We start from the raw sequence: 15,379 nt of genomic DNA on the forward strand, positions 1-15,379 counted from the left end.
GGACAAAACATTCTCTGCTCCTCTACCCACTCCACAGACCTTGATCTTCAGCCTCTCTCCCACCCTTTCAGGAGCCTCCTCAGAGTACTGCCACTGCCAGTGATGCGTCTGGGGTCTGGAACTGGACATGACATTCCAGGATGGAGCCAACCAGTGCAAAGTAGTGCTAGATTGCTGCTGCCCTATCATAAGCATTGTTCTACCATAGATTATTTTTGTGCAAGGTGGGGATAGGGGAGGTGGCAAGGCTCTGCTTGAGAACTTCCCAAGGACAAAAAATATTTTGACCAAATTGCATTTTTTGAAACACCAGCATCCCGGAATAAGTGATCAGGTGCTTTAAGAAGAAAACAGATTTGTTTTCTTGTGACTATGTAATTTTGGAACATACAGCTTAGTATTCAGTCTTTATTGAGTGCCTACTGTAGCAGAGGTACTACCCTGGTCACCAGATATATACCCATAAACAAAACAAACCCAAATCCTTGTCTATGGGAGCTACAGATCGGACAAGAAACACTACGAATGTGTGAAGATCTTTTAGAAGATTCTCAGTGCAGAAGAACACATCACAGGGGAAGTACCGATGCAAGGACACAGGCTTAAGTCCCTGTATGTCAAGAGACCTCAAATATAGGATCCTCATATAATTATTAACATCCTAGGGAACGTACTGTTCACCAGTTTAAGAAACACATGCTTACAACACTGAACACAGATCACCTTGCCTTCAGCCAATGTATCTCCTCATGTCACTGCCATCTGTATGGAAACATACACACACACACAACTAAAGATCAGCCAAAATGTATTAAGAGCACAGCGATCCCAAACAATAGGAGGGTGTAGCAGACACCACGGTGCTCACTGGGAGGAAAGGGGGGGCTTATTGGAAAGCTAAGGAATGCAGGGCAGACAAGGGGAGGGAGGCCAGTGCACCAATTTTTTTTTTTTTTTTAAGATTTTATGTATTTATTTGTCAGAGAGAAAGAGCACAAGCAGGGAGAGCAGCAGGCACAGGAAGAAGCAGGCTCCCCACTGGACAAGGAGCCCGATGTGGGACTTGATCCCAGGACCCCAGATTCTGACCTGAGCTGAAGGCAGAGTCTTAACTGACTGTGCCACTCAGGCTAGTGGAGGGTGGGGGGTGCAAATTCTAAGAGAGGAGCTGCTGATCCAGCTCAGCTCCCAGGCCAAGCATCAGTGACCCAGGTGGCCAGACCTGGGGATGGGCAGGATTTAGCTGGGGAAGCAAAAGGACCCAGAGCAGGAATTCTACTGCAAACAAGATCAGGATGAGGGAAAAACCAGAATAGACCCAGAAACCCCAGGAAAACAGCTACCTAGCCCACAAGGTCCAAGCAGACTCCTTTGTAGCCCAGGGAGCTCTCCCCAGGATTCTGACCTAGACCATGCTCTCTACCCCTTTGACTCCTGGTAGACTACTTCCAAACCCAGCTGACTTCTGTTTATAATTCAACATTACTCTTCAAGGTTAGCCCTTTTGTTGAACCTGATAGTTCCAGGAGAGAGGACACAAAATTCACATAAAAAGCATCGTCACCACCAGCAGTCCTTCTCCAAAATACCTCCAGGCTCCCCTCGTCCCCACGGCGACCTTCAATGTTCTCACTCTTCACTCCCTTGGCTTTTTTACCCACTTCGGCTCCATGTCCCACAGGGTCCCTCTGGGACTTGAGAGCTCAGTGTGGGACACTGGCCCCAGCTTAAGCCATTACTCGCCCAGACATGCACAGCTCAGCATTTGCGTGTCAACTCCAAGGCCAGCCCCAGCAGCAACCCGCACCCCCCACCCCGCCCTTGGCCCTTCCTTCCCTTCCTCCCAGGCTCCTGGGACAAGAGCGGCCTCTGCAGATCTCTGGGGTGGGAAGGGTGAGGAAGCCTGGGGCCAGACACGCTGACGAAGCAGGTGAACCAGACCAGAAGACCCTGTACCCTGTGGAAAATGAGCTGGACAAATAAAAAGGAGAAAAAGGAAAGCTCCGGGCTCTATGGAAAGGCTGAGTCTGGAGAGAAGCTGATAGGGGAAGAGACTCGCTATTTGTGGAAGGCTTTTATTTGGTGGTGGGAAAAGAATGGCAAATATGTAACACAATATTTCTGTAACTATAAATAACACGTAAATACCTTTCATAATGAAAACCTTATGGAATCTGCTTTTCTGGGAGGCTTTTAAAATAGGAAAAGGCAACGGAGGGAAATCACATATATTTAACCCACACTGTGTTGTTTGCTTAATCCTCTCACTTTTTCTTCTGGGGAAGGTTTTCACTTTGTAGGTGAAGAAAATGAGGCCTTTGAGATGTTACGGAACTTGATCTCGGTCTCACGGTGAGCCATAGTTTGAAAGTAGATCTGGTTCCAAAGCCCTCATTCTTTCTAGAATCAGACACGAGCCTGCTTAGAGGCAGGGGCTAGACTATATGACCTTTCTAGATTCTTTTCTATTGCCAGATTTGGGGACTTGGCTTGTTCCCCCACAGATGCCTCAAGTCTTTCCAGATAATACAGATCTGTTGTGCGTACTGTAGACAATAGCAACAGAGATTTAAGGTAGTAGGGACAGTACTGAGACAGCAGCTGGGAAATGCTTCTGCCATGGCCTCGTGTGACCTTAGGTAAGTCTCTTTCCTCTTTAGGCTCCAGTTCTCACATCTAGAAAATGCAGATTTGGGCTAACTTGGTAAGCATCGAGCTCTAACAGTCCTGTTTGCTAAGTGTTGGGGTTCATTTTGGTAGCCTGAGGATGTGCCCCAAGAAAAGCATGTGAGAGCTTCCCCCAGCCTGGCCCAGTGCCTCGGTCCCACCCCCATTCCCACCCCAGGAGTCCACGCAAGCGCCCCTGTCCATAGCCCAGCCTGCACCGACCTGCACCTCCCGGGTCAGCGCCAGCTCCAGCAGCTGGCCGAAGTGCTGGCCCAGCGTGCTCAAGGTCTCACTCACGCAGGCCTTCATCGACTTCAGGACATGCTCATTCTCAACCTGGAGGCACCTGGGGAAAAGAAATCATGGTGTGGGCCCCTGGGATGGGCAGGTATTCAGCCCAGAGCCATTACAGGGGCCAGATCTGGGCCTGCCGCAGGCTTGTGGGTGGTGCGAAGGGCCTAGGAGGACGTCATCAGCTCCAGGGGAGTCAGAGATGGAATATTTCACAACCGGCTCATCCTCTGGCCTTCTAGTGTTCAGAGAAGGGCTGGTCAAAATGGGAGCGAACAGTCCACGTCACTAGGAAGACAAGCCGGCAGCCAGTGGTCAGACCCATTCCTCTGGGCTCCGCCCTGAGAGGACCCGCCATCGCTGCACCAGGGTCTGGGGTGGGGTGGGGAGCTGCAAGGGGATGCTGCTGCTGTTGCCAGGCCGGCCGGTGCACGGTAATACTCACAACCCTGGAGGAAAGGGCCATCTACAGTGGTGGTCTACAGAAGGGAGCCTTGAAAATTTTCTCCCCAGGTGGAAAGAACAGGGGCGTGGATCAGGTTTAAAATATACCCCAGGGGCCTGAGAATGTTCTCCTAGAAGGCCAAAGACGCCACAGGGTCCTAAGGGAAACCAAGTCTTGTGTTTCTTCTCTTACAGGGCCTGGGGGCTGGAAAAAGTAAGGACAGAGGGTGTGTATACATGTGAGACTGAGCCTCTGTATGTGTCTGAGTGTGAACATGTACATATTGACGTGTGCGAGATACAGAGAGGAGGGTGTGAATGTGTTTCTGTGAATATATGAGTGTATGTTTATATATCTACGTACAGGCAAGTGTGTCTGTGAGATCCTTGTCTATGCGTCTGTGAGAATAGGCTGTGAGGGTCTGCTTTCATTTTGTCTTGACTTTGGGGATCAGGTTAGGGGGTTTCCCAAAGCTGCACGAAACCTTTTCCTTTTTACTAACGCTCAATAATCCTCTTTTTTCCTCTGCATGGGCCTCTCCTCTTTTACATTCTCTCTAGGACCTGAAAATGGGGCAGAAAAGCCCAAAGGAGTCTTCCAAGGATGCTGATGAAAGTCAGCAAAAGGAAGCTCCAGACTACCACCAGTCCCCCACCCCACTCCCTCTTTCCCCCTGGAAGAAGATACCAGCCCCTTCCCCTGACTGAGGACAGGCTGTCCAGTCTCATCCAGCAGCCAGGTTTACCTCTCTGTGATTGCCGAGAGCTCTGAGCATTTCTCCATTAACAGTTTCTCAATCTGTGGAAAAAAACAGAAGAAAGTTTATTCAATTCAACAAGCACTGGTTGAGGACCGACTACTGCGTGGGGCTCTCTGAGGTATAAAGATGAAGAATCAAATCATCTGATTTTGGAATCAGGCCCATCAACTATAACACAGTGTTGTATGGATGGCAAGACACCATCGTCAGCTTCTTTGAGAGCTCCAAAAAGAAAACCAAGCCCTTAGTTGTGCTGGAGGATCTGAGAAGCTTCTGAGAGGAAGGGGCATTTGGGCTGGGCTGCAGAGGAGGAATAGAAGTTTGCTGTTTGTGAAGTGGAGCAAGGAAAATGGTAAAGCTGTAAGCTGGGAAGTGAATGCCAGAAGAAAGAAAAACAATGACAAGGGGATTTTCAGTGCTCCGCTATGGGTTTGGAAAAGAAGATTGGAAATCATGGGCTTCAGAATCAGAAAAACTTAAGCTGAATCCTGCTTATACCATTCACTGCATAACTTTGGGCAAGTTACTTAGGCTCTCTGAGTTTCTATTTCCTCATCAGTACAGTGAGGACTTCACACTAGCTAATACTTTTTCAATAACCATTTTTAATGTTTCATTACATGTAAATAACATGTAAATAACATGAAAAAAATACTATTACTCATTTCATTAATGGGATGGAACTGGGGTACAGAAAAGGTAAGTAACTTGCCAACGTCACAAAGTAGAGCTGATCTTTGAACCCAGACAGTCTGGCATTAAAGTGAGTGCACTGCTCCCCTGGACAGCTTCTCACAGTGGTTCTGTCTGCTTTGTATCTAGTGCGGGTTAAATGAGATGGGTGAGTGAAAACACCTAGCTCAATGCCCAGGACATGGTACATACTCAGTAAAGGCCCTTATTATCTTCTCTGCTCTTTGGAAGAGAAGGGAAGTGCTGGAGCAGGAAAAGTTCAACCTCCAAGCACTTCAGACCCATGCTTCTAGAAGGCATCCCCCTTGCAAATGCCCACCCGCACCCACCCTGGGGCAGCTGACCTGGCCCATCTCCTGGGAGGAGCTCCTGCTGAGAGTGCTGTACTCGCTGACCATGGAGCGGGCATGGCAGGCCAGACGCACACTCATGCTGTGCACACGTGCCCAGCGGTCCTGGGCCAGCTTCTGCCCGATCCTGCGCAGCTCGGTGCTGATGACCCAGCCCCTCTTGAGAAGCAGCTGCAGGGGGTCTCCGGGGCCAGGGCCGCCAGCCAGGATGAGGTCACTCTGAGCATCTTCCTCCAGGCTGATGGGCTTTGCCTGCAGGACGCACATGCACTCACACTCCGTCATGAGCTTCAGGTCCTCCATCCAGCGCTGGACTGAGTCCGCCTGCATCAGGTGCAGCCTGCATCCGGGGAGCAGCACCACAGTGATGGTCAGCGCCCCGCAACTTCCAGAGGTTCCCATTTGGGCCATCTGACTTTTATGAAGCACCTGCTCTAGGCTCATCACTGTTTCTTGCACTCGCTTACATTAACCCTCTTTTCTTCTGTTATCTCCAACTCACAGATAATAAGAGGGAGGCACAGAAGCTTTGGAAGCAGATGACCAGACAAGCACCAGGCCATGAAGTCAGGCACATTAGCAGACTGTATTTACAAGAAGAAGAAAACAGAAGGAGCCTAAATATTGAATCCTGGTTATGTGATTAGGAGCTACCGTCGGCTGTGTGGTTACCGAGTGTGAACCTTTTTAAAATTTATTTTATTAATGAAAGCATTTTTAAACATGCTTTCACAAAGAGTGGCCCAAGACTAACATGGTTAGAAAGGGGATAAAGAGAATACAAGAGCCTCTGATCATCATGTTCTAGAGATAGAGAGCTGAAGCAGACTGATCTAAGAGCATCCAAGAGGGAGGAAAGGAACTAGACCCTCACTCACAGACTCATTTACTCCATGAACACTGCAGAGGACAGCTGTCATTTTGTCCTTCTAGCATCCTTCCTCCTCCTTCTGTCAATAGCAGAGGCAAGTGATACCGTTGCCCATTGGTGTGGCTTCTTGCCGTGAGCTACTGCTGTTCCCTCCTTCCAAACATAGGGCTTGCAAGGCAGCTAAATCATGGTACCTGGGAACCAGCATTTGGCACAGAGGAAGCCTGTTGTACTATGCAGGGAAGAGCTCTGGACCCTTGAGCGGGACCCACTCCCACCCCCTACCTCAGGCCTGGAATGGAAAGGGCCATGGAAAAGCCACAAAGGGAGCAAAAGGGAATCAGTGCCACCAAACTGCCCCTGTCCTGGGCCCTTCCCGGGAGGCCTGATTAGATCCCAGACTCACCATTCTGTCACCCCCACTAGCCCCCATTCGCACCGAGCCATACTCCATTCTTGTCCTTTAAAATCTTTTAGAACTAGAAAGAAAGTGGGATTTCAGAAGCTGTGTTAATTAAAATCCTAGTTGATTTATCACTTGGCGGGTAAGAGACATGGAATGACAAAGCTATTGATTTCTCGAGTATCTGCGTTATTGGGGCCTGTGAGAGTCTGTGTTTGTGGATATGAACTCATTTAGGTGTCTGTCTATATTATCTGTGTGCTCGTGTCTGGGATGTCTGGCTCGGAGCTGCTGTGTCTCTACCTGCACGAATCATCCGATGATTGCGGGTGCTTACAAGCCTTGCATCAGATAAACTCAATGACTAAGAACAGCTGGGGTGGGCCGTGAGCGTGGGCTGCATTAAATGACTCAGCCCCAAAGTAAAGAGTACAGAAAGGGGACGGAGAACAAGTAACTTTGCAGTGGAGAGACCTGACATAACCCCATCCTACTCAAGTGATCCAAAGGAACCTCATTGCTCATCAGCCTCTGTTGACAGCGTGGGCTTTGGATGGGACATGATGAGCAGGACTTTCTTCTCCCAAACACCAAACTTTAGTCTAATCAAACGAAAGGCCCCAGGGATCGGCTAAGGGACATTCTACAGAATACCTAATCAATACTCCTCACAAGTGCCAGTGTCCTCACCAACAAGGTCACGCTGAGAAACTGTCAGAGGCCAAGGGAGACAAGGGAGACATGATGACTGACTACAGCAGGATCTCCTGGATGGAATCCTGAAACAGAAAAGAACCCTCATGGAAAACTAGTAAAAGCCAAATAAAGTCTGGAGTTTAGTTAATACAACAGACTAATGATGGTTCCTCGGTTGTAACAAATGCACCATGCTCTCAGGGGATGCTAACGATCAAGGTAATTAGGTATGTGGTTAGCGTACAGGGGCCGTCTGTACTATCTTTGCAACTTTCTGTAAATCTAAAACTATTTTAAAGTTTGAATGTTTCTTTAAAGAAATGGGGTTCCGGGGAGAGAGGTAGAATTCAGCTGACAGAGCTGAGGGTTCCTTACTCCATTATCCACAGGAAGAATTGCATTTCCATTGCCTCTTCCCCAAATAGAAGCCCAGGCTGGAACTGACTGTCTGTCCGGCCTTGTGTCATGAGCCTTAAGGGAGGAAAACCTAGAGAATGTATCATCCTCCACTGGAGCAATCCAAACCCCAGCGGACAGGTAGGAGGAACCTAGCTAAGGAGCCAGGAGTGGAAGCTTCCTCAAAGAACCTGGAAGTGGAAGGAAAGAGGGTATACCTGGTTGGACCAGAGGACGAAAGTTGTTCTCTCAGAGGAAAGGAATGTGGCAAGCCTAGTTGGCTTCATCTTCCAGTTGGTCCTATGATCTGCCCTGGAGCCCACCAATGGCTGATTCCAGGCAGGCCTCCTGGACCTGCCCAGGGAGGCCCCCTCGGGCAGAGTCAGGCCCTCAGACACCTCTCTGATGATCCTGCTCCCTCCTTAGTTGCCTGAACAGGCTTTGAACCCAAGCTTCCCGGGGATGAAACAGCCTACTGTGTAAGGAAGGCTACTGTAAGGAAGGTCCTTGAGCTTATGAAAAGCTACTACAGGCTCAGGCCAAGAAGGCTTGTACCTTAGCATGTGGGGGCGTGAAGGGTTGGCTCTGCTACTTACAATCTGTGTGGCTGAAGGAAAGCTATTGTTGCTTTTTTCCCCCTTTTCTGAAATTTGTATTGAAATAACATATGTACATGAAGGTGAACAAATTATAATATCAAGCTGCAGTCTGATGAATTTTCATAAGGTCGACATGCTCATGTATCCAGGAACCAGTTTTGAAACATTGCCTGCATCCCGGTGGTCTCCCTGGCGCCCCCTTTTGGTCACTCCCCGACGAGGATATCCAGTATCCTGACTTTTTAACAACATACATTAGTCTCTGTAGTAAGTTTCTTAACCTCTCTGAGCCTCAATTTCTTTATCTGAAAATAAAGGTAGTAATTTCAGAGAGATGGAAGAATTACATTAAACAGTGAACAAGAAGGACTTAGGACATTGCATAGTCTAAAGAAATGCTCAAAAATGTTAGTTCTCTTTGCTGTGTGTCCCCCATGGAATGCTTCAGCACCTACAATAATTACCATCACAATGGCTAGAAGTTTCTGAGCACATGCCACATGTTGAGCCCTGTGCTAAGTGCTTTACACGAATCATTTAATTTACCCCTCAAGACAAGTGTCTGCGTTAGTAGTATTATTATCCCCATTTTACAGATGAGGAAGCCAGGATGAGAGAGGTAAATCCCCCAGGTAGAAGGTAGTAGCATTGACATTAAGACTTTGGTCTCTTTCACTCTTTTTTTTTTTTTTAAAGATTTTATTCATTTATTTGACAGAGAGAGATCACAAGTAGGCAGAGAGGCAGGCAGAGAGAGAGGAGGAAGCAGGCTCCCCGCTGAGCAGAGAGCCCGATGCGGGACTCGATCCCAGGACCCTGAGATCATGACCCGAGCCGAAGGCAGCGGCTCAACCCACTGAGCCACCCAGGCGCCCGGTCTCTTTCACTCTTAACCCTTAACCTCTTTGCTTTACTGCTTCCCACTCTAACAACCTTAAAAAAAAGAAAAAAAAAAACACCACATCAAGGAGCAGAGAGCAAGATAAGACAGCCTGACACAGGGAGACAGGAAGGACAATTTTCCCAAGCAAAGAGTTCTGGGGCTGCTTATAAGCAACAGGACGAAGAAGGGAAGCTGGGAGCCCCTGGCTCTGCCTAAAGCTCTGGGGTACAGGGTGGACTGGGAACCCAGCTCCAGAGATGCAGCTGCTGCTTCCAGGCCAAACCCACTCCCGGCTGTCCAACCGCCGGAGTGCCTGCCAGGGTGACAGCCGCTGAGGCAAGGACAGACAGAGGCGCCTTCGGGAAAGCAGAATCTGGTTTTCTTTAAGAATGAGCTTAAAATAACTTCCATTTCTAGAGATTGTTTGAAGAGAGACCTCCTCTTTCCCCACTAAGGAGCAAACAAGCATACGGAGAAGAATAAACTGGGTAGGTTAGGAAGCGCAGAGACCCCCACCTCCTCTTAACCTCGCTCAGTGACTAGGCCTCAGGCCCCATCAAGTAGGCACAGTCTCCTTAGGTCCAGGGCCAACTCCAGGAGGGCTGGGAGGACTTCAAGAGGTTCTGACCTATTGAGGCTGGAGGGGGAAAATGAGTCGGCTGCTCAAGGCATGTATCTATCTCCCACTCAGCCTGATTTTACCCAGGATGCTCTGCATCCATGCTGCCCAAATTACAACGAAACCATTGAGATTACAATATAATTGTGTTTGGCATTTAGTATACGTGCTACCGAAGCAAGCACTGTGTTTGGCATTAAAAAAAAAAAAATAGCGAATTGGGTGAAAAGCAGTTCTGAAAGCAGAGGAAAAGGGAAAATAGACAAAACTTATCAGGGATAATAATTAATATATATTGGACCCTTATAGTACCCCAAGGATTGTATAATTATCACACATCATTTTATTCTCGGAATATCCTGATTAAGTACACACTTTCCGAGTCTCCATTTCACAGATGAAAGTACACAGGTATGGAAGACTTATATGACTTAAGAGAGCCAAGACTCCCTGCAGGCAACCCAATTCCAAAGACTGTTTACCTACTGACCATACTCTACAGTTTCTCCACCTGTCTCTCTCTCCTACCAACTTCAAGATATCCTCAAAGGCAGGCATTGACCTCCCTCAGCATCTCCAGCACTCAGCACAAGGCCTGACACATGGTCAGGATCAGTAAATATTTAAGCGATCAAGTAAATCAGAAATTGCCTGGGAAGCATGAATTGTAAGCCCTGCCACGCCAGCTAGAAATATTTTCTGGACTTGTAGGGGTGTTACAAGATAAGCATGAGTGCTCCGGCCTGACACATGGGAAACCCTTGAACTCACGCAATCCTCTGTTCTGAATTACATTTCAGGAAATGTGGTTTCGATCTCTGGCTGGCGTGTCAGACAAAGTCTAGGTGAGTTCCCTGCAACGTGGTTCAAGTTTAAGAGCTGGGTAAGTAACTCCATTCCACAAAAGACATCATAATAAAAACTTCTGTGTTAAATAGAAACACGTGACCAGGGGTCAGTAGAATCAGAGAAACCTTTTGTACAAGTCACAAACATTCCTCGATTCCACTAAGCCATAAAGCTTGGGCCCTTCGCAACCACTGTCCCAATTCTCAGAATTTCCAAGCAAATGGTAAAGTATGGATATGGATACTCAAGCCTGGGGTTGGGTGGGGGGGGTGGATAGGAAGTGGCTAAAGGGAGATCTTAGCTCCTATGGGAAGTGCTGTCCCCAAAGGACACCTGTAACAAACACAAAATATCTTCACTCAGTTCAATAAGGCTTAAAATTTGAAGCCATTCCTGTCAGACAACCCCTACTTGACCTGATTCACTGACGCACTATCGATGTTGAGCACACACACTCTGTGCTGGTCCCTGCCCTCAGGACACTCACCCCATTTAGGGGAGAGACAGACATAAGTAAATGTAACCCAACACCATGCACCATACACCTCAAGCATTTCCAGGAGTCCCCAGAGTTCATCTCATATACAGCTGACCCTTGAACAATGCAGGCTTGGACTGCACAGGTCCACTTAGAGGTGGATAGTGCAGTACTGTAGACACATTTTCTCTTCTTTATGATTTTCTCAGTAACATTTTCTTTTCTCCAACTTACTTGGTAAGAATACAGTATAGGACATACGTAACACAGAAATGATGTGTTAGTTGACTTTATGGTATCAGTCAGGCTTCCAATCAGTTGTAAGCTATTTGTAGTTAAGTTTTGGAGTCAAGGGCGACATGTGGATTTTCCACTGTGTTGGGGGGTGGGTGCCCCTAACCCCTGCGTCGTTCAAAGGTCAAGTGTAGATCCTCCCCCAAATCTGTCACCTTTAATCCCTAGAGCACCCTTACACTGGGATTACCCTGACTGTCAGGTCCTGCCAGGCCCCCTGGCACGCCGACCCTTCCTTCTGGGGGCTCTCCTGCTGTCCACCTCCACTAAATATCTCACGCTGATCACAGTCACCACTTCTCTTGCTGCTGTGTCTTCTAGGCACCATGGTGCCACCATCAGAGCCAGGCACACCACTGGGTCTCCTAGGCATCATGTGCCTTTTGTGGGGTATCACTGTTCCCATCAGAGCGTGAACTCGGGAGCTGGATTGTCTGGATTAAATCCCACATCTGCCACTTGCCACCTGCATAACTGTGGGCAAGTTATTGAATCTCTCTGTGCTTCAATTTCCTCGTTGGTAGAAAAGAAATGAAAATACTACCCAGCCCCCAGGTTTTTTGAGATGATTAAGTGAAGAGAGTATATACACATACATACATATGCATCTATGCAAATATGTATATCTACTTGCTTAGAATAATGCCTGACAGGAAGTATTATACATGTCAGTTGTTATTAGAGAGGTTTCAACTAAATCAGCTGTATCAGAAGAAATTTAATTACTTCGAAGGAGAGAAATAAGGAAAACTCTGGGAAGACGGCCTCCGTGACAGCAGTTTTTAAATTGCTTTAAATTCCCAGGTGAAAAACCGGCAGAACAACAAAGATAACAAAACTGAAACCTTATGGATAAAATTTACAACAAAACTAGATGATAAAATATCCCCACAAAACTCAAAATACAAGCAGATGGGATTGACCACTTAAAGCTACAAGACCTGCTGGACATCATCTGTCCAAGAGGAAGAAGGACGAAGCAATAGGGTGGTGTCTGAGGAATACGAGGGAGGAGCACCCCCAGCCCCATAGCCACTGGTATTTATTGGAAATCACAGTATGACCATTCAATTGTTGCTGAAACTAGGAGGGAACATGCCTCTCCATTATCAGGTGCATGCAAGGCACCTACCAAGAGTTCTAAAAACTAACCCAGCAGGAGTCCCTTCTCTAACAAACTGCCACATAGAGAAGAAACTTCTGGAAGCACAATCAGAATTGAGCAGGACTGGGACCTCAGAGACAAAGGTGAGAGGTCCATGGGAGGGGTGGAAGCAGAGCTGGAACTCTCAGAAAGCAGATCACCTGATGTTGACCCTTACACAAAAACGAGGAAGGAGCTGTATGAATTTAGAACCACCTTCCTGATCCCTGCCTCCCTCTAAACGTTCATGAAAACGAATTTCACGTAAAAATAAGCAACACAAAAATACTGAAGTCTCATTCCACGCATAATCACTTAAAAAAGAGAATAAATAACAAAATAGTATCCCTACAATGAGAAAATACCAGGAAAATGGTCTCACAAAACAGAAGGGAATGTAATATACTAGTTCAAAATGAACTTAAAATTTTTAAAAATGATGTAAGTTGTGAAAGAGAAGCACAAAACCTCAGAAAAGAGATATCTTAGGAAAAGAATTAGACATAAACAGGAAATGTCATCTTTGAAACAGATTAAACAAGAAGAAAAGTGTGGGATAATGCCTTAAGAAAATCAAATGCAAAAATAAAACGGTTTTAAATTTTTTAAAAAATGAAGAAAGATAAAAACAGGTTTGCAAGAAAGTGATGAAGTTTGAGGATGGGCAAAAAAGATCGAACATACATACAGTAAGAGTTCCCAAGAGAGGTGCCTGGGCGGCTCAGTCGGGTGGGCATCCAACTCCTGATTTCAGCTCAGGTCTTGATCTCAGGGTCATGAGTTCAAGCCCTGCCTTGGGCTCCATGCTGGGTGTGGAGCCTACTTGAAAAAAAAGGAGAAAGAGAGTTCCCTAGGGAAGAACCCAAAACACACGACAAAATGCATATGAAAAGCTATGAGCTGCGAAAATGTTCTTGGGAAAAAAATATATTGTTTCATAGTGTTACATATTCATATTGTTACATATCGAAAAGGCATACTCTGTACATGAAAACAAACGTACAAGACATATTCTAGTAAGATTACTAGACTTCTATTTCTTTATTTTTTTAAATATGGAAGGCTTCACAAATTTGCATGTCATCCTTGTGCAGGGGCCATGCTAATCTTCTCTGTATCATTCCAATTTTAGTATATGTGCTGCCAAAGCGAGCACAAGATTATTAGATTTTTAAAAAGAAAGAAAGGAAATCCTTTGTGCATTTAGAAATAAGTGCATGTTACTTGCAAGGGATTAAAAAAAAATGATACCATGATCAGTTTGTTTTGTGATAGCAACATTTCATACTAGAAAAAAAGTAGAATAACCTATTTAATATATTCAAGAAATAAAATGTGAGCCAAAAACCTTATATTCAGCCAAAATGTCTTTTGAGTGTGAGGTAAGAAGGAAGCGACACCAGCGCCGCGGTGTTGGAGGACAGTCGTTGGAGATGGTCCTTGATCTTGGATCCTGGACGCTGATGCACACAGATGATGAATAAAAGGGACAAAGAGAACCCCCGATTTTTCACTTGAGCACAAGACCAACGGGAGAAACCTGCTCAGAAGACGGCTTAGTCTGAGGCATGTTGAGCGCAGTGGGCCCATTTCTTCCTTGGGGTCCAGTCCCTCTCTCTGGACTGTGCTCACGTAGCACCTCATTTCAGAACCACCCAGGGCTCTTAGCATCCATGTGGGGTGTGCGGCCCACACACTCCCACAAATTCCACCCTGAACGCTCAGTGCACATTTCCCGGGTGCCCCCTATGTGCGGGAATGGGTCTAGCTGCTTGGGACACACTGGTGAGCAAAACAAACATATCTCTGCCTCTCTCCCAGAGCAGGGGGCAATAAATATAGGAATAATATATGGGAAAATGTTCTTGGGAAAAAAAATATATTGTTTCATAGTGTTACATATTCATATTGTTAACAATATAGGAATATAGGAATATTCATATTGTTAACAATATAGGAATATAGGAATATAGGAATAATATATGGGAAAATACCATGAATGAAAAAGGATAGTATATGTTAAAAGCGGATCATTTCTCTCTGAGTTAGAATAAGTATGGATGAGATTGCTCCTGCGGGAGGCAGGGGAGGGAACTGCCATTTGAAAATGAATGAATGGTCGGGCTCTCGGAAGAAGTAAGGCCTCGACAGAAGCTTCCGGGGGGGGGGGGGGGGGGGGGGGGGGAGTCAACCATGTTGGCGTATGGGTACAGAGCCATGCAGGCAGAGGGACCCGAGCGTGCAAAGGCCCACCTTGGGAGTATGCCTGATTTGTGTGAGAAAGGGTAGGAGATCAGCGTGGCTGGAACAAGGGAATTGAGTAGGACATGAGCTCAGCTCTGGGCTAGATCATGCAGGGCCTTGGGAGCCACTGCGTAAAGAGAAGCATGGAAGGAATCTTGTCACCAGATGTCAGCTGGATCTGCCTAGCCCCTGTACCTCTCTATGGCCCAACCTGGAAGGCTCTCTCTCACTAAGGGCTTTGTAAAAACAACACACAGATTCATACACAGTGACTTAACCTCACTATGTAGTGAATTGTAAACTGTTTACTAAACAGTTAATTTAAGTACAATTATTTATGCAACAAGCTATAAATAATTTACAGTGTGGTTACGATATTAACTTCTAACCCCTCCTCACTAAGGCCCTGGTGAGGCCTCAGCCACTTGGGGCTAGAGGAAATGTTGCTTCTCTGATCTTGTTTGAATCTTCCCGTGTTTACATCGCCCTGCTTCTGATCCACCCAGAAGCCCATGATGAGCTGCACTGGCCCTGGCCTTTCCGTGCCCTGGGACTTTGCAACACTCCAGCCTGGACTGCTCCAAATTCACATGGCCAGTGTTGAGCCTTCATGACACGTGGTGTTGGGCAGCTCACAGAAGTTCTGTTGCTAACTTGTAACTGACCCATGTGGGCAATCCCAGAACCAGGAAGGAGG

General features: G+C 46.8%; 1 protein-coding gene and 1 non-coding gene across 2 annotated transcripts in view; both read right to left on the reverse strand.

Annotated features, from left to right (window-relative positions):
* The window catches only part of INSC (INSC spindle orientation adaptor protein), a 119,125-nt gene that overhangs the window by 60,137 nt on the left and 43,609 nt on the right, over window positions 1-15,379 (reverse strand). The window contains exons 4-6 of the mRNA XM_013055857.2: window positions 5,201-5,546; window positions 4,149-4,201; window positions 2,890-3,013 (exon numbers count right to left, since the gene is read on the reverse strand). Coding sequence (XP_012911311.1) covers window positions 2,890-3,013; window positions 4,149-4,201; window positions 5,201-5,546 — 523 coding nt within the window. The remainder of the gene's footprint in view (window positions 1-2,889; window positions 3,014-4,148; window positions 4,202-5,200; window positions 5,547-15,379) is intronic.
* LOC123387791 lies at window positions 13,488-13,594 on the reverse strand. The gene has a single exon (XR_006602280.1). It is a non-coding gene; the product is annotated as a U6 spliceosomal RNA (small nuclear RNA).

The sequence above is a fragment of the Mustela putorius genome, unplaced genomic scaffold (genome assembly GCF_011764305.1).
Source record: "Mustela putorius furo isolate JIRA1106 unplaced genomic scaffold, ASM1176430v1.1 tig00003859_pilon_pilon_pilon, whole genome shotgun sequence".
In the NCBI taxonomy this organism is placed as follows: domain Eukaryota; kingdom Metazoa; phylum Chordata; class Mammalia; order Carnivora; family Mustelidae; genus Mustela; species Mustela putorius.